This window comes from Bombina bombina, chromosome 5, assembly GCF_027579735.1.
Source record: "Bombina bombina isolate aBomBom1 chromosome 5, aBomBom1.pri, whole genome shotgun sequence".
Taxonomy (NCBI): domain Eukaryota; kingdom Metazoa; phylum Chordata; class Amphibia; order Anura; family Bombinatoridae; genus Bombina; species Bombina bombina.
The window spans coordinates 459631088-459655029 of NC_069503.1; the positions used below are offsets into that span (position 1 = coordinate 459631088).

Here is a 23942-nt window from a genome sequence, read left to right on the forward strand (position 1 = left end):
TTCGAAGGTTCTCGGTACCCTTCTCTCTGTAATCAGGGAGCAGGGTATTGCAGTATTTCCTTATTTGGACGATATCTTGGTACTTGCTCAGTCTTTACATTCTGCAGAATCTCACACAAATCAACTTGTGTTGTTTCTTCAAAGACATGGTTGGAGGATCAATTTACCAAAGAGTTCCTTGATTCCTCAGACAAGGGTAACCTTTTTAGGTTTCCAAATAGATTCAGTGTCCATGACTTTGTCTCTTACAGAAAAGAAACGTCTGAAATTGGTTTCAGCTTGTCGAAACCTTCAGTCTCAATCTTTCCCTTCGGTAGCTTTGTGCATGGAAATTTTAGGTCTCATGACTGCTGCATCGGACGCAATCCCTTTTGCTCGTTTTCACATGAGACCTCTCCAGCTTTGTATGCTGAACCAATGGTGCAGGGATTATACAAAGATATCACAATTAATATCCTTAAATCCCAATGTTCGTTCTTCTCTGACTTGGTGGTTGGATCACCATCGTTTAGTTCAAGGGGCCTCTTTTGTTCGTCCAACCTGGACTGTGATCTCAACAGATGCGAGTCTTTCAGGTTGGGGAGCTGTATGGAAATCTCTGACAGCGCAGGGGGTTTGGGAATCTCAGGAGGCGAGATTACCAATCAATATTTTGGAACTCCGTGCGATTTTCAGAGCTCTTCAGTTCTGGCCTCTTCTGAAGAGAGAATCGTTTATTTGTTTTCAGACAATGTCACAACAGTGGCATATGTCAATCATCAAGGGGGGGACTCACAGTCCTCAGGCTATGAAAGAAGTATCTCAGATACTTGTATGGGCGGAATCCAGCTCCTGTCTAATTTCTGCGGTTCACATCCCAGGTATAGACAATTGGGAAGCGGATTATCTCAGTCGCCAGATGTTACAACCGGGCGAATGGTCTCTTCACCCAGAGGTATTTCTTCAGATTGTTCAAATCTGGGGGCTTCCAGAAATAGATCTGATGGCCTCTCATCTAAACAAGAAACTTCCCAGGTATCTGTCCAGATCCAGGGATCCTCAGGCGGAAGCGGTGGACGCGTTGTCACTTCCTTGGAATTATCAACCTGCTTATATCTTTCCGCCTCTAGTTCTTCTTCCAAGAGTGATTTCCAAAATCCTAATGGAGCGTTCGTTTGTACTGCTGGTGGCTCCAGCATGGTCGCACAGGTTTTGGTATGTGGATCTCGTTCGGATGGCAAGTTGCCAACCTTGGACACTTCCGTTAAGGCCAGACCTTCTATCTCAAGGCCCATTTCTTTCATGTAATTAGCAAGAGTCCATGAGCTAGTGACGTATGGGATATACATTCCTACCAGGAGGGGCAAAGTTTCCCAAACCTCAAAATGCCTATAAATACACCCCTCACCACACCCACAATTCAGTTTTTACAAACTTTGCCTCCGATGGAGGTGGTGAAGTAAGTTTGTGCTAGATTCTACGTTGATATGCGCTCCGCAGCAAGTTGGAGCCCGGTTTTCCTCTCAGCGTGCAGTGAATGTCAGAGGGATGTGAGGAGAGTATTGCCTATTTGAATGCAGTGATCTCCTTCTACGGGGTCTATTTCATAGGTTCTCTGTTATCGGTCGTAGAGATTCATCTCTTACCTCCCTTTTCAGATCGACGATATACTCTTATATATACCATTACCTCTGCTGATTCTCGTTTCAGTACTGGTTTGGCTTTCTACAAACATGTAGATGAGTGTCCTGGGGTAAGTAAATCTTATTTTCTGTGACACTCTCAGCTATGGTTGGGCACTTTATTTATAAAGTTCTAAATATATGTATTCAAACATTTATTTGCCTTGACTCAGAATGTTCAACTTTCCTTATTTTTCAGACAGTCAGTTTCATATTTGGGATAATGCATTTGATTTAATCATTTTTTCTTACCTTCAAAAATTTGACTTTTTTCCCTGTGGGCTGTTAGGCTCGCGGGGGCTGAAAATGCTTCATTTTATTGCGTCATTCTTGGCGCGGACTTTTTTGGCGCAAAAATTCTTTTCCGTTTCCGGCGTCATACGTGTCGCCGGAAGTTGCGTCATTTTTTTACTTTATTTTGCGCCAAAAGTGTCGGCGTTCCGGATGTGGCGTCATTTTTGGCACCAAAAAGCATTTAGGCGCCAAATAATGTGGGCGTCTTATTTGGCGCTAAAAAATATGGGCGTCGCTTTTGTCTCCACATTATTTGTCTCATTTTTCATTGCTTCTGGTTGCTAGAAGCTTGTTCTTTGGCATTTTTTCCCATTCCTGAAACTGTCATTTAAGGAATTTGATCAATTTTGCTTTATATGTTGTTGTTTTTTCTCTTACATATTGCAAGATGTCTCACGTTGCATCTGAGTCAGAAGATACTACAGGAAAATCGCTGTCTAGTGCTGGATCTACCAAAGCTAAGTGTATCTGCTGTAAACTTTTGGTAGCTATTCCTCCAGCTGTTGTTTGTATTGATTGTCATGACAAACTTGTTAAAGCAGATAATATTTCCTTTAGTAAAGTACCATTGCCTGTTGCAGTTCCTTCAACATCTAAGGTGCAGAATGTTCCTGATAACATAAGAGATTTTGTTTCTGAATCCATAAAGAAGGCTATGTCTGTTATTTCTCCTTCTAGTAAACGTAAAAAATCTTTTAAAACTTCTCTCCCTACAGATGAATTTTTAAATGAACATCATCATTCTGATTCTGATGACTCTTCTGGTTCAGAGGATTCTGTCTCAGAGGTTGATGCTGATAAATCTTCATATTTATTTAAAATGGAATTTATTCGTTCTTTACTTAAAGAAGTTCTAATTGCTTTAGAAATAGAGGATTCTGGTCCTCTTGATACTAATTCTAAACCTTTGGATAAGGTATTTAAATCTCCTGTGGTTATTCCAGAAGTTTTTCCTGTTCCTAATGCTATTTCTGCAGTAATTTCCAAAGAATGGGATAATTTGGGTAATTCATTTACTCCTTCTAAACGTTTTAAGCAATTATATCCTGTGCAGTCTGACAGATTAGAATTTTGGGACAAAATCCCTAAAGTTGATGGGGCTATTTCTACCCTTGCTAAACGTACTACTATTCCTACGTCAGATGGTACTTCGTTTAAGGATCCTTTAGATAGGAAAATTGAATCCTTTCTAAGAAAAGCTTATCTGTGTTCAGGTAATCTTCTTAGACCTGCTATATCTTTGGCTGATGTTGCTGCAGCTTCAACTTTTTGGTCGGAAACCTTAGCGCAACAAGTAACACATCATGATTCTCATGATATTATTATTCTTCTTCAGCATGCTAATAATTTTATCTGTGATGCCATCTTTGATATTATCAGAGTTGATGTCAGGTTTATGTCTCTAGCTATTTTAGCTAGAAGAGCTTTATGGCTTAAGACTTGGAATGCTGATATGGCTTCTAAATCAACTCTACTTTCCATTTCTTTCCAGGGTAACAAATTATTTGGTTCTCAGTTGGATTCTATTATTTCAACTGTTACTGGTGGGAAAGGAACCTTTTTACCACAGGATAAAAAATCTAAGGGTAAAAACAGAGCTAATAATCGTTTTCGTTCCTTTTGTTTCAACAAAGAACAAAAACCTGATCCTTCATCCTCAGGAGCAGTTTCAGTTTGGAAACCATCTCCAATCTGGAATAAATCCAAGCCAGCCAGAAAGGCAAAGCCTGCTTCTAAGTCCACATGAAGGTGCGGCCCTCATTCCAGCTCAGCTGGTAGGGGGCAGGTTACGTTTTTTCAAAGAAATTTGGATCAATTCTGTTCACAATCTTTGGATTCAGAACATTGTTTCAGAAGGGTACAGAATTGGTTTCAAGATGAGACCTCCTGCAAAGAGATTTTTTCTTTCCCGTGTCCCAGTAAATCCAGTAAAAGCTCAAGCATTTCTGAATTGTGTTTCAGATCTAGAGTTGACTGGAGTAATTATGCCAGTTCCAGTTCAGGAACGGGGGATGGGGTTTTATTCAAATCTCTTCATTGTACCAAAGAAGGAGAATTCCTTCAGACCAGTTCTGGATCTAAAAATATTGAATCGTTATGTAAGGATACCAACGTTCAAGATGGTAACTGTAAGGACTATCTTGCCTTTTGTTCAGCAAGGGAATTATATGTCCACAATAGATTTACAGGATGCATATCTGCATATTCCGATTCATCAGGATCATTATCGGTTCCTGAGATTCTCTTTTCTGGACAAGCATTACCAGTTTGTGGCTCTGCCGTTTGGCCTTGCTACAGCTCCAAGAATTTTTACAAAGGTTCTCGGTGCCCTTCTGTCTGTAATCAGAGAACAGGGTATTGTGGTATTTCCTTATTTGGACGATATCTTGGTACTTGCTTAGTCTTTACATTTAGCAGAATTTCATACGAATCGACTTGTGTTGTTTCTTCAAGATCATGGTTGGAGGATCAATTTACCAAAAAGTTCATTGATTCCTCAGCCAAGGGTAACCTTTCTGGGTTTCCAAATAGATTCAGTGTCCATGACTCTGTCTTTAACAGACAAGAGGTGTCTAAAACTGATGACAGCTTGTCGAAACCTTCAGTCACAATCTTTCCCTTCGGTAGCCTTATGCATGGAAATTCTAGGTCTTATGACTGCTGCATCGGACGCGATCCCCTTTGCTCGTTTTCACATGCGACCTCTTCAGCTTTGTATGCTGAATCAATGGTGCAAGGATTACACAAAGATATCTCAATAAATATCTTTAAAACCGATTGTTCGACACTCTCTAACGTGGTGGACAGATCACCATCGTTTAATTCAGGGGGCTTCTTTTGTGCTTCCGACCTGGACTGTAATTTCAACAGATGCAAGTCTCACAGGTTGGGGAGCTGTGTGGGGATCTCTGACGGCACAAGGAGTTTGGGAATCTCAGGAGGTGAGATTACCGATCAATATTTTGGAACTCCGTGCAATTTTCAGAGCTCTTCAGTTTTGGCCTCTTCTGAAGAGAGAATCGTTCATTTGTTTTCAGACAGACAATGTCACAACTGTGGCATACATCAATCATCAAGGAGGAACTCACAGTCCTCTGGCTATGAAAGAAGTATCTCGAATTTTGGTTTGGGCGGAATCCAGCTCCTGTCTAATCTCTGCGGTTCATATCCCAGGTGTAGACAATTGGGAAGCGGATTATCTCAGTCGCCAAACGTTGCATCCGGGCGAATGGTCTCTTCACCCAGAGGTGTTTCTTCAGATCGTTCAAATGTGGGAACTTCCAGAAATAGATTTGATGGCGTCCCATCTAAACAAGAAACTTCCCAGGTATCTGTCCAGATCCCGGGATCCTCAGGCGGAGGCAGTGGATGCATTATCACTTCCTTGGAAGTATCATCCTGCCTATATCTTTCCGCCTCTAGTTCTTCTTCCAAGAGTAATCTCCAAGATTCTGAAGGAATGCTCGTTTGTTCTGCTGGTAGCTCCGGCATGGCCTCACAGGTTTTGGTATGCGGATCTTGTCCGGATGGCCTCTTGCCAACCGTGGACTCTTCCGTTAAGACCAGACCTTCTGTCACAAGGTCCTTTTTTCCATCAGGATCTGAAATCCTTAAATTTAAAGGTATGGAGATTGAACGCTTGATTCTTCGTCAAAGAGGTTTCTCTGACGCTGTGATTAATACTATGTTACAGGCTCGTAAATCTGTATCTAGAGAGATATATTATAGAGTCTGGAAGACTTATATTTCTTGGTGTATTTCTCATCATTTTTCTTGGCATTCTTTTAGAATTCCGAGAATTTTACAGTTTCTTCAGGATGGTTTAGATAAAGGTTTGTCCGCAAGTTCCTTGAAAGGACAAATCTCTGCTCTTTCTGTTCTTTTTCACAGAAAGATTGCTATTCTTCCTGATATTCATTGTTTTGTACAAGCTTTGGTTCGTATAAAACCTGTCATTAAGTCAATTTCTCCTCCTTGGAGTTTGAATTTGGTTCTGGGGGCTCTTCAAGCTCCTCCGTTTGAACCTATGCATTCATTGGACATTAAATTACTTTCTTGGAAAGTTTTGTTCCTTTTGGCCATCTCTTCTGCCAGAAGAGTTTCTGAATTATCTGCTCTTTCTTGTGAGTCTCCTTTTCTGATTTTTCATTAGGATAAGGCGGTGTTGCGAACTTCTTTTGAATTTTTACCTAAAGTTGTGAATTCCAACAACATTAGTAGAGAAATTGTGGTTCCTTCATTATGTCCTAATCCTAAGAATTCTAAGGAGAAATCGTTGTATTCTTTGGATGTTGTTAGAGCTTTGAAATATTATGTTGAAGCTACTAAATCTTTCAGAAAGACTTCTAGTTTATTTGTTATCTTTTCCGGTTCTAGAAAAGGCCAGAAAGCTTCTGCCATTTCTTTGGCATCTTGGTTGAAATCTTTAATTCATCTTGCCTATGTTGAGTCGGGTAAAACTCCGCCTCAGAGAATTACAGCTCATTCTACTAGGTCAGTTTCTACTTCCTGGGCATTTAGGAATGAAGCTTCGGTTGATCAGATTTGCAAAGCAGCAACTTGGTCCTCTTTGCATACTTTTACTAAATTCTACCATTTTGATGTATTTTCTTCTTCTGAAGCAGTTTTTGGTAGAAAAGTACTTCAGGCAGCGGTTTCAGTTTGAATCTTCTGCTTAGGTTTTTCGTTAAACTTTATTTTGGGTGTGGATTATTTTCAGCAGGAATTGGCTGTCTTTATTTTATCCCTCCCTCTCTAGTGACTCTTGTGTGGAAAGATCCACATCTTGGGTAATCATTATCCCATACGTCACTAGCTCATGGACTCTTGCTAATTACATGAAAGAAAACATAATTTATGTAAGAACTTACCTGATAAATTCATTTCTTTCATATTAGCAAGAGTCCATGAGGCCCGCCCTTTTTTGTGGTGGTTATGATTTTGTATAAAGCACAATTATTCCAATTCCTTATTTTATATGCTTTCGCACTTTTTTATCACCCCACTTCTTGGCTATTCGTTAAACTGAATTGTGGGTGTGGTGAGGGGTGTATTTATAGGCATTTTGAGGTTTGGGAAACTTTGCCCCTCCTGGTAGGAATGTATATCCCATACGTCACTAGCTCATGGACTCTTGCTAATATGAAAGAAATGAATTTATCAGGTAAGTTCTTACATAAATTATGTTTTTCTCCAACATAGGTGTGTCCGGTCCACGGCGTCATCCTTACTTGTGGGATATTCTCTTCCCCAACAGGAAATGGCAAAGAGCCCAGCAAAGCTGGTCACATGATCCCTCCTAGGCTCCGCCTACCCCAGTCATTCTCTTTGCCGTTGTACAGGCAACATCTCCACGGAGATGGCTTAGAGTTTTTTAGTGTTTAACTGTAGTTTTTCATTATTCAATCAAGAGTTTGTTATTTTCAAATAGTGCTGGTACGTACTATTTACTCAGAAACAGAAAAGAGATGAAGAATTCTGTTTGTATGAGGAAAATGATTTTAGCAACCGTAACTAAAATCCATGGCTGTTCCACACAGGACTGTTGAGAGCATTAACTTCAGTTGGGGGAACAGTTTGCAGTCCTTTGCTGCTTGAGGTATGACACATTCTAACAAGACGATGTAATGCTGGAAGCTGTCATTTTCCCTATGGGATCCGGTAAGCCATGTTTATTACGATTGTAAATAAGGGCTTCACAAGGGCTTATTTAGACTGTAGACATTTTTTGGGCTAAATCGATTGATATTAACACTTATTTAGCCTTGAGGAATCATTTATTCTGGGTATTTTGATATAATTATATCGGCAGGCACTGTTTTAGACACCTTATTCTTTAGGGGCTTTCCCAAAGCATAGGCAGAGTCTCATTTTCGCGCCGGTGTTGCGCACTTGTTTTTGAGAGGCATGGCATGCAGTCGCATGTGAGAGGAGCTCTGATACTGATAAAAGACTTCTGAAGGCATCATTTGGTATCGTATTCCCCTTGGGTTTGGTTGGGTCTCAGCAAAGCAGATACCAGGGACTGTAAAGGGGTTAAAGCTTAAAACGGCTCCGGTTCCGTTATTTTAAGGGTTAAAGCTTCCAAAATTGGTGTGCAATATTTTCAAGGCTTTAAGACACTGTGGTGAAAGTTTGGTGAATTTTGAACAATTCCTTCATGTTTTTTCGCAATTGCAGTAATAAAGTGTGTTCAGTTTAAAATTTAAAGTGACAGTAACGGTTTTATTTCAAAACGTTTTTTGTACTTTCTTATCAAGTTTATGCCTGTTTAACATGTCTGAACTACCAGATAGACTGTGTTCTGAATGTGGGGAAGCCAGAATTCCTATTCATTTAAATAAATGTGATTTATGTGATAATGACAATGATGCCCAAGATGATTCCTCAAGTGAGGGGAGTAAGCATGGTACTGCATCATTCCCTCCTTCGTCTACACGAGTCTTGCCCACTCAGGAGGCCCCTAGTACATCTAGCGCGCCAATACTCCTTACTATGCAACAATTAACGGCTGTAATGGATAATTCTGTCAAAAACATTTTAGCCAAAATGAACCCTTGTCAGCGTAAGCGTGGATGCTCTGTTTTAGTTACTGAAGAGCATGACGACGCTGATATTAATATCTCTGAAGGGCCCCTAACCCAATCTGAGGGAGCCAGGGAGGTTTTGTCTGAGGGAGAAATTACTGATTTAGGGAACATTTCTCAGCAGGCTGAATCTGATGTGATTACTTTTAAATTTAAATTGGAACATCTCCGCATTTTGCTTAAGGAGGTATTATCCACTCTAGATGATTGTGAAAATTTGGTCATCCCAGAGAAACTATGTAAAATGGACAAGTTCCTAGAGGTGCCGGGGCTCCCAGAAGCTTTTCCTATACCCAAGCGGGTGGCGGACATTGTTAATAAAGAATGGGAAAGGCCCGGTATTCCTTTCGTCCCTCCCCCCATATTTAAAAAATTGTTTCCTATGGTCGACCCCAGAAAGGACTTATGGCAGTCAGTCCCCAAGGTCGAGGGAGCGGTTTCTACTTTAAACAAACGCACCACTATTCCCATAGAGGATAGTTGTGCTTTCAAAGATCCTATGGATAAAAAATTAGAAGGTTTGCTTAAAAAGATGTTTGTTCAGCAGGGTTACCTTCTACAACCCATTTCATGCATTGTCCCTGTCACTACAGCCGCATATTTCTGGTTTGATGAACTGATTAAGGTGCTCGATAGTGACTCTCCTCCTTATGAGGAGATTATGGACAGAGTCAATGCTCTCAAATTGGCTAATTCTTTCACTCTAGACGCCTCTTTGCAATTGGCTAAGTTAGCGGCTAAGAATTCTGGGTTTGCTATTGTGGCGCGCAGAGCGCTTTGGTTGAAATCTTGGTCGGCTGATGCGTCTTCCAAGAACAAGCTACTAAACATTCCTTTCAAGGGGAAAACGCTGTTTGGTCCTGACTTGAAAGAGATTATCTCTGATATCACTGGGGGTAAGGGCCATGCCCTTCCTCAGGATCGGCCTTTCAAGGCAAAAAATAGACCTAATTTTCGTCCCTTTCGTAAAAACGGACCAGCCCAAGGTGCTACGTCCTCTAAGCAAGAGGGTAATACTTCTCAGGCCAAGCCAGCTTGGAGACCAATGCAAGGCTGGAACAAGGGAAAGCAGGCAAAGAAACCTGCCACTGCTACCAAGACAGCATGAAATATCGGCCCCCGATCCGGGACCGGATCTGGTGGGGGGCAGACTCTCTCTCTTCGCTCAGGCTTGGGCAAGAGATGTTCTGGATCCTTGGGCGCTAGAAATAGTCTCCCAGTGTTATCTTCTGGAATTCAAGGGACTTCCCCCAAGGGGAAGGTTCCACAGGTCTCAGTTGTCTTCAGACCACATAAAAAGACAGGCGTTCTTACATTGTGTAGAAGACCTGTTAAAAATGGGAGTGATTCATCCTGTTCCATTGAGAGAACAAGGGATGGGGTTCTACTCCAATCTGTTCATAGTTCCCAAAAAAGAGGGAACGTTCAGACCAATCCTAGATCTCAAGATCTTAAACAAATTTCTCAAGGTCCCATCTTTCAAGATGGAAACCATTCGAACTATCCTTCCTTCCATCCAGGAAGGTCAATTCATGACCACGGTGGATTTAAAGGATGCGTATCTACATATTCCTATCCACAAGGAACATCATCGGTTCCTAAGGTTTGCATTCCTGGACAAACATTACCAGTTCGTGGCGCTTCCTTTCGGATTAGCCACTGCTCCAAGGATTTTCACAAAGGTACTAGGGTCCCTTCTAGCTGTGCTAAGACCAAGGGGCATTGCAGTTGTACCTTACCTGGACGACATTCTGATTCAAGCGTCGTCCCTCCCTCGAGCAAAGGCTCACACGGACATCGTCCTGGCCTTTCTCAGATCGCACGGCTGGAAAGTGAACGTGGAAAAGAGTTCTCTATCCCCGTCAACAAGGGTTCCCTTCTTGGGAACAATTATAGACTCCTCAGAAATGAGGATTTTTCTAACAGAGGCCAGAAAGACAAAGCTTCTGGACTCTTGTCGAATACTTCATTCCGTTCCTCTTCCTTCCGTAGCTCAGTGCATGGAAGTGATCGGGTTGATGGTAGCGACAATGGACATAGTTCCTTTTGCGCGCATTCATCTAAGACCATTACAACTGTGCATGCTCAGTCAGTGGAATGGGGACTATACAGACTTGTCTCCAAAGATACAAGTAAATCAGAGGACCAGAGACTCACTCCGTTGGTGGCTGTCCCTGGACAACCTGTCACGAGGGATGACATTCCACAGACCAGAGTGGGTCATTGTCACGACCGACGCCAGTCTGATGGGCTGGGGCGCGGTCTGGGGATCCCTGAAAGCTCAGGGTCTTTGGTCTCGGGAAGAATCTCTTCTACCGATAAATATTCTGGAACTGAGAGCGATATTCAATGCTCTCAAGGCTTGGCCTCAGCTAGCGAGGACCAAGTTCATACGGTTTCAATCAGACAACATGACGACTGTTGCGTACATCAACCATCAGGGGGGAACAAGGAGTTCCCTAGCGATGGAAGAAGTGACCAAGATTATTCTATGGGCGGAGTCTCACTCCTGCCACCTGTCTGCTATCCACATCCCGGGAGTGGAAAATTGGGAAGCGGATTTTCTGAGTCGTCAGACATTGCATCCGGGGGAGTGGGAACTCCATCCGGAAATCTTTGCCCAAGTCACTCAACTTTGGGGCATTCCAGACATGGATCTGATGGCCTCTCGTCAGAACTTCAAAGTTCCTTGCTACGGGTCCAGATCCAGGGATCCCAAGGCGGCTCTAGTGGATGCACTAGTAGCACCTTGGACCTTCAAACTAGCTTATGTGTTCCCGCCGTTTCCTCTCATCCCCAGGCTGGTAGCCAGGATCAATCAGGAGAGGGCGTCGGTGATCTTGATAGCTCCTGCGTGGCCACGCAGGACTTGGTATGCAGATCTGGTGAATATGTCATCGGCTCCACCTTGGAAGCTACCTTTGAGACGAGACCTTCTTGTTCAGGGTCCGTTCGAACATCCGAATCTGGTTTCACTCCAGCTGACTGCTTGGAGATTGAACGCTTGATTTTATCGAAGCGAGGTTTCTCAGATTCTGTTATCGATACTCTTGTTCAGGCCAGAAAGCCTGTAACTAGAAAGATTTACCACAAAATTTGGAAAAAATATATCTGTTGGTGTGAATCTAAAGGATTCCCTTGGGACAAGGTTAAGATTCCTAGGATTCTATCCTTCCTTCAAGAAGGATTGGAAAAAGGATTATCGGCAAGTTCCCTGAAGGGACAGATTTCTGCCTTGTCGGTGTTACTTCACAAAAAACTGGCAGCTGTGCCAGATGTTCAAGCCTTTGTTCAGGCTCTGGTTAGAATCAAGCCTGTTTACAAACCTTTGACTCCTCCTTGGAGTCTCAATCTAGTTCTTTCAGTTCTTCAGGGGGTTCCGTTTGAACCCTTACATTCCGTTGATATTAAGTTATTATCTTGGAAAGTTTTGTTTTTAGTTGCAATTTCTTCTGCTAGAAGAGTTTCAGAATTATCTGCTCTGCAGTGTTCTCCTCCTTATCTGGTGTTCCATGCAGATAAGGTGGTTTTACGTACTAAACCTGGTTTTCTTCCAAAAGTTGTTTCTAACAAAAACATTAACCAGGAGATTATCGTACCTTCTCTGTGTCCGAAACCAGTTTCAAAGAAGGAACGCTTGTTGCACAATTTGGATGTTGTTCGCGCTCTAAAATTCTATTTAGATGCTACAAAGGATTTTAGACAAACATCTTCCCTGTTTGTTGTTTATTCAGGTAAAAGGAGAGGTCAAAAAGCAACTTCTACCTCTCTCTCTTTTTGGATTAAAAGCATCATCAGATTGGCTTACGAGACTGCCGGACGGCAGCCTCCCGAAAGAATCACGGCTCATTCCACTAGGGCTGTGGCTTCCACATGGGCCTTCAAGAACGAGGCTTCTGTTGATCAGATATGTAGGGCAGCGACTTGGTCTTCACTGCACACTTTTACCAAATTTTACAAGTTTGATACTTTTGCTTCTTCTGAGGCTATTTTTGGGAGAAAGGTTTTGCAAGCCGTGGTGCCTTCCATTTAGGTGACCTGATTGGCTCCCTCCCTTCATCCGTGTCCTAAAGCTTTGGTATTGGTTCCCACAAGTAAGGATGACGCCGTGGACCGGACACACCTATGTTGGAGAAAACAGAATTTATGTTTACCTGATAAATTTCTTTCTCCAACGGTGTGTCCGGTCCACGGCCCGCCCTGGTTTTTTAATCAGGTCTGATAATTTATTTTCTTTAACTACAGTCACCACGGTACCATATGGTTTCTCCTATGCTATTATTCCTCCTTAACGTCGGTCGAATGACTGGGGTAGGCGGAGCCTAGGAGGGATCATGTGACCAGCTTTGCTGGGCTCTTTGCCATTTCCTGTTGGGGAAGAGAATATCCCACAAGTAAGGATGACGCCGTGGACCGGACACACCGTTGGAGAAAGAAATTTATCAGGTAAACATAAATTCTGTTTTTCCATCAGGATCTCAAATCATTAAATTTGAAGGTATGGAGATTGAACGCTTAATACTTAGTCATAGAGGTTTCTCTGATTCAGTGATTAATACTATGTTACAGGCTCGTAAATCTGTGTCTATTAAGATCTATTACCGAGTCTGGAAGACTTACATTTCTTGGTGTTCTTCACATAAATTTTCTTGGCATTCTTTTAGAATTCCTAGAATTTTACAATTTCTTCAAGATGGTTTGGATAAGGGTTTGTCTGCAAGTTCCTTGAAAGATCAAATCTCTGCTCTTTCGGTTCTTTTTCACAGAAAGATTGCTAATCATCCTGATATTCATTGTTTTATACAGGCTTTGGTTCGAATCAAGCCTGTCATTAAGTCAAATTCTCCTCCTTGGAGTCTCAATTTGGTTCTGAGGGCTTTACAGGCTCCTCCGTTTGAACCTATGCATTATCTGGATATTAAATTACTTTCCTGGAACGTTTTGTTCCTTTTGGCCATCTCTTTTGCTAGAATAGTTTCTGAATTATCTGCTCTTTCTTGTGAATCTCTTTTTCTGATTTTTTATCAGGATAAGGCGGTGTTGCGGGCTTCATTTACATTTTTACCTAAAGTTGTGAATTCTAACAACATTAGTAGAGAAATTGTTGTCCCTTCATTGTGTCCTAATCCTAAGAATTCTCTGGAGAGATCTTTACATTCTTTGGATATAGTTAGAGCTTTGAAATATTATGTTGAAGCTACTAAAGATTTCAGAAAGACTTCTAGTCTATTTGTTATCTTTTCTGGTTCTAGGAAAGGTCAGAAGACTTCTGCCATTTCTTTGGCGTCTTGGTTAAAGTCTTTGATTCATCATGCTTATGTGGAGTCGGGTAAATCCCCGCCTCAAAGGATTACGGCTCATTCTACTAGGTCAGTTTCTACTTCCTGGGCTTTTAGGAATGAAGCTTCTGTTGATCAGATTTGCAAAGCAGCAACTTGGTCTTCTTTGCATACTTTTACTAAATTCTACCGTTTTGATGTTTTCTTTTCTTCTGAAGCAGTTTTTGGTAGAAAAGTACTTCAGGCAGCCGTTTCAGTTTGATTCTTCTGCTTATATTTTCAGTTTTTTTCATTATAAGATTAAAACTTTTTGATTTGGGTTGTGGATTATTTTTTCAGCGGAATTGGCTGTTTTTATTTTATCCCTCCCTTTCTAGTGACTCTTGCGTGGAAGTTCCACATCTTGGGTATCTGCTATCCCATACGTCACTAGCTCATGGACTCTTGCTAATTACATGAAAGAAAACATAATTTATGTGAGAACTTACCTGATAAATTAATTTCTTTCATATAAGCAAGAGTCCATGAGGCCCACCCTTTTTGTGGTGGTTATGATTTTTTTGTATAAAGCACAATTATTCCAATTCCTTATTTTTGATGCTTTCGCTCCTTTCTTATCACCCCACTTCTTGGCTATTCGTTAAACTGAATTGTGGGTGTGGTGAGGGGTGTATTTATAGGCATTTTAAGGTTTGGGAAACTTTGCCCCTCCTGGTAGGAATGTATATCCCATACGTCACTAGCTCATGGACTCTTGCTAATATAAAAGAAATTAATTTATCAGGTAAGTTCTCACATAAATTATGTTTTTGCGGGGCATTGCCCCAAAGTAATCAGCTCTTTAACCTGTTAAAAAAAATACAATACCCCCCCCAACATTAAAATAAATACAAAGTTGCCTGTAAAATAAAAATAAATCCTGAGATAGCTACAATTATTTATATTGTAGCTAGCTTAGGGTTTATTTTATAGGTAAGTATTTAGTTTTAAATAGGATTAATTTATTTAATTGTATTCATTTTATTAAGATTATTTTAAATTATATTTAAATAAGGGGGGTGTTAGGGTTAGGATTAGATTTAGGTTTAGGGGTTAATATTTGTACGTTGGGGCGGCAGATTAGGGGTTAATAATTGTAGTTAGGTTGCAGGGAAGTTGGAGGCGGCAGATTAGGGGTTAATAAATATAATGTAGGTGTCTGCGATGTTGGGGGCAGCAGATTAGGGGTTCATTAGTATAATGCAGGGGGCAGCGATGTCGGGGGCGGCAGATTAGGGGTTAATAAGTGTAATATTAGGGGTGTTTAGAATCGGGGTTCATGTTAGGGTGTTAGGTGTAGACGTAAAATGTATTTTCCCATAGGAAACAATGGGGCTGTGTTAGGAGCTGAACACTGCTTTTTTGCAGGTGTTAGGTTTTTTTTCAGCCGAATCTGCCCCATTGTTTCCTATGGGGAAATCGTGCACGAGCACGTTACACCAGCTTACCGCTGACTTAAGCAACGCTGGTATTGAGGTGAGATGTGGAGCGAAATTTTGCTCTCCGCTCACTTTTTAGAGGCTAACGCCGGGTTAAAAAAACCTGTAATACATGCGTTGTCTTAAGTGAGCGGTGAGAAAAAAGGCTTGTTAGCACCGCAAGCCTTACCGACAAAAACTCGTAATCTAGCCGATAGTGTGAAAAATCCAGCGCTTCTTTTCTGTCACTAAAAAAAACTTACCTCAATGGAATTTCCCTCAGGACTCAAGTCTATTGATTTCTTACAGGAAACATCTACATTTTTACCAGTGGTGAAATTTGAGTTTTACTCTTCTCAAGACATCCGTTATCCCTCATGTTCTCCTTGTAGAATATAGTACTTGGCTTTATGCCATGTATAGTACTTGGCTTTATGCCATGGTTGTATTTTGCCATCATCGTATCTTTCTCATGAGAATAAAGGATTGAAGACAGATTCACAGGCTACTTGTTATTCTGCAGGGAAATATCAATGAATGGTGTGTGATAGGACCCTGAAAAGTCGTTGCTTAAAGGAATATTAAAACTAGCATTTTCTTTCATGACTCAGAGTACAAAAAAAAAAAAAAAAAATTCTTTCTATTATCAAATTTACTTTTTTATTGCAGGTAGGTGGGCTCAGGAGTGTGCACATTTGGAGCACTGTTTGGCGGCAGGTGTGCGAGAATGCTTTTAACAATGTTCTACATTGCTAAAACACTTCTGTCATCCAGAGCTCAATGAGCATTTTTACTAAACTGCTGCTATATAGTTCTCCACACATGTGCATGCTAGCTACTTAGATATGCTCTTCAACAATACCATGTGATCTAGGTAAATTTGATAACAGTAGTAACCTGGAGTAGCTGTGTTAACAGATATGGAGTATTGCTTGATTATTTTTTTATAATACTTAATATTGTTTAAACATTCATAAATAACAGAGGATAGTAACAGACAACCATATTACTATTTTCAACTATTTAATTTTTTCATTTAGCCCTCAGGTTAGCCAGACTGAAATATTTTGGATTTCCTAATGCTCATTTTAACTTCTGCATAATTATTTGGTTACTACAGATACAGACAGCACAGCATGATTATTGTTCCCATGGAGACAAAAGGCGTGGATATAGTTAGAGCACTGAAAGTGTTTGGATATGAAGGTAAGTTATCTTGTAATTCATTGCAAAACAGATTAATTGGCACTTCTGGGAAAAGCTGCTGCAAATATTAAAACCAGCTAGATGACTGTGTTTCACCTCCATAAAGGATTACAACACATATTTAAATAGATATTATGAACATCTTGATTTGTGTAAAAAGTGTGTTTCCTTTCCATAAGGCAGGGAGAGTCCACAACTTCATTGCCTTCTGTTGGGAAATACAACACCTGGCCATCAGGAGGAGGCAAAGACACCCCAGCCAAAGGCTTAAATATCCCTCCCACTTCCCCTATCCCCCCAGTCATTCTTTGCCTTTCATCACTAGAGGAGGTGGCAGAGAAGTGTCAGAAGATTTGGATAGTCCTGTAACGGGTATGTTCCCTTCAAGAGAGGACTGGAGTTTTAAGTAATCATATAAATCTCTCAGTGAGAGTATTGATGAAAGTTAGAGTCTAGAGATGCAGGGAAAGTTTTTTCTGCTAACCCATCCAGGCTGTCTATCTAACTACTCCTGAGCAATCAGTGTCCTCTATACCTCAGAGGATCGAGGGTTAATATCTCCTCAGTGGGAGTTTATTGGGAACAGTTTGGGGAGTTTATATACTGCTTTAACATTTGTGAAGAATGTTTTCAGGGCTCATTTAGACTGTGTACTTTTGGCTGGATCAGGCAGGTTTCACTTTCACTTTTGTGAGTTGCGCAGCTCCTAATAGCTTTGCACACTTTTTCATAGCAGGGGAGGTCCTGCCTTGCGCACCATGTGACCGGGTGCGGCTTTATTCACTTCCTTACGATCCTGCTGCAGACAGCACTCCTGAGGAGCGCTTCTGGATAACTTGTCTGGGTCTAGGAGGTGCTGCGTGCCCCAGCCGTTGGTTTTGTAAAGGTGCCTTTCTATTTTTAAAACATTATTTTTGTATCGTTTCCTTTCTTCTGTGGGATTACTTACCTACTATGGAGGACTCTGATAATACGTTAGAAGGTTCCACTCCTTCTGTATTGATTATTAATACCTGTTTATATTGTGAGGAGGCCGTGGTTTGCCCACCTGCTCAGTTTTGTTCCAATTGCCTGGGTACTGTTTTAAAGTCTAGGAAGGGAGCTAAGTCTGCTATTAACCCTAGCGCTATAAGTCCCTCTGAGCCATCAACCTCTCAGGATTCTGTGAACCGAGAGATTACTACCCTTTCTACCCTAACTGCTTAACATGCAGTTCCCCGGGGCACAGCTATTTCTTCGTCTGGAGGGGGCCTTTTTCCTGTGGACTTTACTGCGCAGTTACAATCGGTGGTGTCCGCGGCCCTGAGTGCCCTACCTATCTCTGGAAAACGTAAGAGAAAGGTTAAACACAGTTCTCCTGTTTTAGATTAATCTAATTTTCAACCAGATCTAGCTTGTATGTCCCAGCTATCCGAGGATGAGTTAACCTCTGTGGCATCAGACGGTGAACTTTCGGAGTCAGAGACTTCTATTTCTAAATCTCCGGCGGTGGAACTCTCCTTTAGATTTAAAACTGAACATCCGCATTTTTTACTGAAGGAGGTCCTGTCTACGTTAGAGGTTCCAGAGGCTAAGCTACCCGTGGAACCTAAGATCTCTAAACTAGATAGGGTTTATGAAGACAGGAAGGTCCAACAAACTTTTCCGGTCCCAATTCATATGGCGAACTTTATTAGTAACGAATGGGAACGAATTGGAACATCCTTTTCTCCCTCAGCTACTTTTAAAAAATTGTTCCCGGTCCCTGACTCTCAATTTGAACTGTGGGGCTCCATCCCTAAGGTGGATGGCGCCATTTTGATGCTAGCTAAGCGTACTACTATCCCTCTTGAGGAGTTCTTCCTTTAGAGAACCTATGGATAAGAAATTGGAAACTTTCCTAAGGATAATGTTCCAACATGCAGGATTTTTATTTCAAGTGGTGGCCATGGCAGCTAGCTACTGGTGCGACTCCCTGTCAGAACTTATCAAGGTGGATTCTCCTCTTGAGGATATTAACCCCTTAATGACCACATCACTTTTCCATTTTCTGTCCGTTTGGGACCAAGGCTATTTTTACATTTTTGCGGTGTTTGTGTTTAGCTGTAATTTTCCTCTTACTCATTTACTGTACCCACACATATTATATACCGTTTTTTCTCGCCATTAAATAGACTTTCAAAAGATACCATTATTTTCATCATATCTTATAATTTACTATAAAAAAAATTATAAAATATGAGGAAAAAATTGAAAAAAACACACTTTTTCTAACTTTGACCCCTAAAATCTGTTACACATCTACAACCACCAAAAAGAAAAACCATGCTAAATAGTTTCTAAATTTTGTCCTGAGTTTAGAAATACCCAATGTTTATTTGTTCTTTGCTTTTTTTTTTGCAAGTTATAGGGCAATAAATAAAAGTGGCACTTTGCTATTTCCAAACCACTTTTTTTCAAAATTAGCGCTAGTTACATTGGAACACTAATATCTTTCAGGAATCCCTGACTATCCATTGACATGTATATATTTTTTCTTTTTAGAAGACATCCCAAATTATTGATCTAGGCCCATTTTGCTATATTTCATGCCACCATTTCACCACCAAATGCGATCAAATAAAAAAAATTGTTCACTTTTTCACAAATTTTTTCACAAACTTTAGGTTTCCCACTGAAATTATTTACAAACAACTTATGCAATTATAGCATAAATGGTTGTAAATGCTTCTCTGGGATCCCCTTTGTTCAGATATAGCAGACATATATGGCTTTGGCTTTGCTTTTTGGTAATTAGAAGGCTGCTAAAAGCCACTGCGCACCACACATGTATTACGCCCAGCAGTGAAGGGGTTAATTAGGGAGCATGTAGGGAGCTTCTAGGGTTAATTTTAGATTTAGTTTCGTAGACAACCCTAAGTATTGATCTAGGCCCATTTTGGTATATTTCATGGCACCATTTCACCGCCAAATGCGATCGAATTTAAAAAAAAAACGCAACATTTTTCACAATTTTAGGTTTCTCACTAAAATTATTTACAAACAGCTTGTGCAATTATGGCACAAATGGTTGTAAATGCTTCTCTGGGATCCCCTTTGTTCAGACGTGTATTATGGCTAGCAGTGAAGGGGTTAATTAGGTATTTTGTAGGGAGCTTGCAGGGTTAATTTTAGCTTTAGTGTAGAGATCAGCCTCCCACGTGACACATCCCACCCCCTGATCCCTCCCAAACAGCTCCCTTCCCTCCCCCACCCCACAATTGTCCCCGCCATCTTAAGTACTGGCAGAAAGTCTGCCAGTACTAAAATAAAAGTTTTTTTTAATTTATTTATTTTAATTGTTTTAGCATATTTACATATTCTACTGTGTAGGATCCCCCCTTAGCCCCCATCCTCCCTGATCCCCCCCCCCCCCAAAACAGCTCTCTAACCCTCCCCCTCTGCCTTATTGGGGGCCATCTACCCGCCCACGATCCCGCCCCCCTCCAGATCAGCAGGGCCATCGATGGCCCTCAACCCGCCTCCCATACCGACTCCACCCACCAACGAATAGAGCCAGCGATCTCCAGTGCAGAGAGGGCCACAGAGTTAACTGCCTTTTTTTTAGGACGTACCCTGCACGTCCTTGGCCGTTAAGGGGTTAAGGAGAAAATTAAAGCTTTAAGAGTAGCTAATTCTTTCATCTGTAATGCAAATATGCAGATTATTTTCCTGAATGCTAAGGCTTCAGGTTTTGCTCTCCTAGCCCACAGGGCTCTCTGGTTGAAGTCTTGGTCTGCGGATATGACTTCTAAATCCAGACTCCTTTCGCTTCCTTTCAAGGGGAAGTTCTTATTCGGACCAGGTCTGGACTCCATCATCTCTACGGTTACTGGAGGAAAAGGTGCCTTCCTACCTCAGGATAAAAGGATCAGACCTAAGGGACGACAGTCCTCTAATTTTCGCTCCTTTCGTTTGGACAAATCCCAACGATCTCAATCTTCATCCAAACCTGAGCAACCCAAGAGCACTTAGAAGCCTGCTCAGTCCTGGAACAAGTCCAAACAGACAAAGAAGCCCGCCGATAACAATTTGCATGAAGGGGCGGCCCCCAAACCGGGATCGGATTGAATAGGGGGCAGATTGTCGCTTTTCAAAGACGCTTGGTTTAAAGATGTTCAGAATCATTGGGTTCTGGAGGTCATGTCTCAGAGATACCTGATAGGATTCAAATCTCATGCGCCTGGGGCAGATTCCTACTTTCCAGACTGTCTACAAGACTACAGTAGAGGATAGCCTTTTCAGATTGTGTACGGGATCTATTCTCTTTAGGAGGGATTATCCTGGTACCTGCATCAGAAAGAGGTCTATACTTGAAGTGCCTAAACAAATTTCTAAATGTGTCCCATCCTTTAAAGATGGAGACAATAAGATAAATCCTTCCCCTGGTTCAGGAAGGACAGTTTATGACTACCATAGATCTGAAGGATGCATAACTTCATGTTCCGATCCACAGGGAACATTTCCAGTTCTTAAAGTTCGCCTTTCTGTCAACACTTCCAGTTTATAGCACTTCTGTTTGACTTAGCTACTGCTCCAAGGATATTTACGAAGGTTCTGAGGACTCTTCTAGCAGTTGCCAGAACCTGAGATATAGCAGTAGCTCCTTACCTGGACGATATCTTGGTACAGGCACCATCTTTTCGTCTAGCAAGGGATCACTCAAAATTTCTTCTAAGTCTTCTTCGGTCACATGAATGGAAGGTAAACTTGGAAAAGAGTTCTCTTACTCCAAATACCAGAGTGAATTTCCTGGGCACAGTTATAGACTCTGTGTCCATGAAGATCTTTCTAACAGATCAGAGACGTTGCAACAACAGCATGTCTTGCCCTCCAGGCCTCCTTGAGACCTTTGGTGGCCCAGTGTATGGAGGTGATTGGACTCATTGTCTCTTCTATGGACATCATTCCCTTTGCTAGATTCCATCTCAGACCTTTACAGCAATGCATGCTAAGACAATGGAACGGCGACCATTCCGATCTGTCACAACAGATAGTTCTGGACAGCCTGTCGAGAGACTCGATCTCTTGGTGGCTCTGTCAAGATCACCTATCCCAAGGCACGGGCTTCTTGAGACCGTCCTGGGAGATTGTGACTACAGACACCAGTCTATCCGGCTGGGTAGCCGTTTGGGGTGCCAGGAAGACACAGGGGCTGTGGACTCAAAAGGAGTCCACTCTTCCGATCAATATCTTGGAACTCCATTCAATCTTCAATGCACTAAAGGCTTGGCCCCACCTGGGTCTGTCCCAGTTTATCAGATTACAATCAGACAATGTAACTTCAGTAGCCTACAACAACCATCAGGGAGAAATGAGAAGTTCCTGTAGTGCTCGTGGGATATTTCCCTATCAGACCAAACTTGGCCAGTAGTCTTCTTATCCTGGCGTCAAGTGGAAGGATAAGGAAATATCCCAGAACAAAGTGAGTTTAAGAAATTAGGTAAGCAGTACTCACAGTAGACAGGGTAGTCCTCTGCAATAAGGGTAATGCAGAGAATGGTCAGAGACAGGCAGAGTTTGGCAACAGAAAGGCAATCCAGCAGTTCAGGGGTTAACCAGTAGAATTGTCAGAGACAGGCAGAGTTTGGCAACAGAAAGGCAATCCAGGAGTTCAGGATTTAACCAGTAGAATGGTCAGAGACAGGCAGAGGTCAGCAACAAAAAGGTAATCCAGCAGTTCAGGGGTAAACCAGTAAAATGGTCAGGAACAGGCAGAGGTCAGCAACAGAAGGCAATCAGCAGTTCAGGCGTTAACCAGTAGAATTATCAGAGACAGGCAGAGGTCAGCAACAAAAAGGTAATTCAGCAGTTGAGGGGTAAACCAGTGGAATGGTCAGGAACAAGCAGAGGTCAGCAACAAAAGGCAATCAGAAGTTCAAGGGTTAAGCAATAGAGTCGTCTAGAAACAGGCAAAGTTCAGTAACGAAAAGGTAAGCAGCAGTTCAGCAAAATATAAGCACCAAGGAGCACACACAGTAACACCTATACTTGGGCAAAGATGTAAGCAACTGAGGTTCTTAAATAAGAGCAGGATTCACGCCAAGGAGAGCACAGGTGAGATCCAGACCGGCATCAGGGGAAGAGAGGGCGTGTGGTGATGACGTAATCGCCGTTCACCTGAAGCAACCGCCGCATCCATAGCAACGGCCATGACTACAGATTGGAGCGGCGTGACAGTTCCTTATCGACGAGAGCAGCATCTCAAATCCTAGAATAGGCGTAGGCCCACAACTGTACACTGTCAGCGATCCACAACTAGGAAGCAAACTTCCTCAGCAGGCAATCCTTTCACCCGGGGGAATGGTCTCTACACCCCAAGGTCTTTGCATAGATATGCAGCAGATGGGGGATGCCGGAGATGGACCTCATGGCCTCCTGTCTCAATGCCAAACTATCCAAGTACGGGTCGAGATCGAGGGATCCTGAAGGTGTTCTAATAGATGACCTAACGGTTCCATATAGGTTCAGACTCATATATCTTTGTCCTCCATTACCTCTTCCACCTCGTGTACTGGCCTGCATCAAACAAGAGCAAGCATCAGTGATTCTAATTGCTCCATCCTGGCCACAAAGGACTTGGTTCGTGGATCTGGTGGGAATGTCCTCATCTCCTAGTTCCCTGAAGGGACAGATATCTGCTCTGTCGGTGTTGCTGCACAAGAGATTAGCTGAGCTTCTGGATGTGCAGTCCTTCATTAAGGCCCTGACTAGGATCAGCCCTGTGTTTAGAAAGATGGCTCCGCCATGGAGTCTTGTTCTTCATGTGTTGCAGCAGGCTCCGTTTGAGCCCATGCATAATGTTGACATTAAACTGTTATCTTGGAAGGTTTTGTTTCTTTTGGCCATTGCCTCTGCTTGCAGAGTCTCCGAGATTTCTGCATTGCAATGTGACCCCCCTTACCTTGTTTTTCATGCCGATAAGGCGGTTTTATGTACTAAGTTAGGTTTCCTTCCTAAGGTGGTGTCAGATCGTAACATTAATCAAGAGAGTGTTGTTCCTTCTTTGTGTCCCAATCCTCCTTCAGCGAAGGAATGTTTGCTTCACAATCTAGATGTGGTTCATGCCTTGAAGTTCTACCTTCAGGCTACTATGGAGTTCAGACAATCTTCATCTTCGTTTGGTATCTATGCGGGTAAAGGTAGGGGTCAGAACGAACCCTCAATGGATGAGATTTGTAAGGCGGCTACATGGTCCTCCTTACATACTTTCTCTTGTTAAGTGTATCCAGTCCACGGATCATCCATTACTTGTGGGATATTCTCCTTCCCAACAGGAAGTTGCAAGAGGATCACCCACAGCAGAGCTGCTATATAGCTCCTCCCCTCACTGCCATACCCAGTCATTCTCTTGCAACTCTCAACTAAGATGGAGGTCGTAAGACGACTGTGGTGTTTTATACTTAGTTTATTTCTTCAATCAAAAGTTTGCTATTTTTA

General features: G+C 42.0%; 1 protein-coding gene across 1 annotated transcript in view; it reads left to right on the forward strand.

Moving 5' to 3' along the window:
• The window catches only part of ACAD11 (acyl-CoA dehydrogenase family member 11), a 381257-nt gene that overhangs the window by 285894 nt on the left and 71421 nt on the right, over positions 1-23942 (forward strand). The window contains 1 exon segment of the mRNA XM_053714335.1: positions 16399-16484. Coding sequence (XP_053570310.1) covers positions 16399-16484 — 86 coding nt within the window.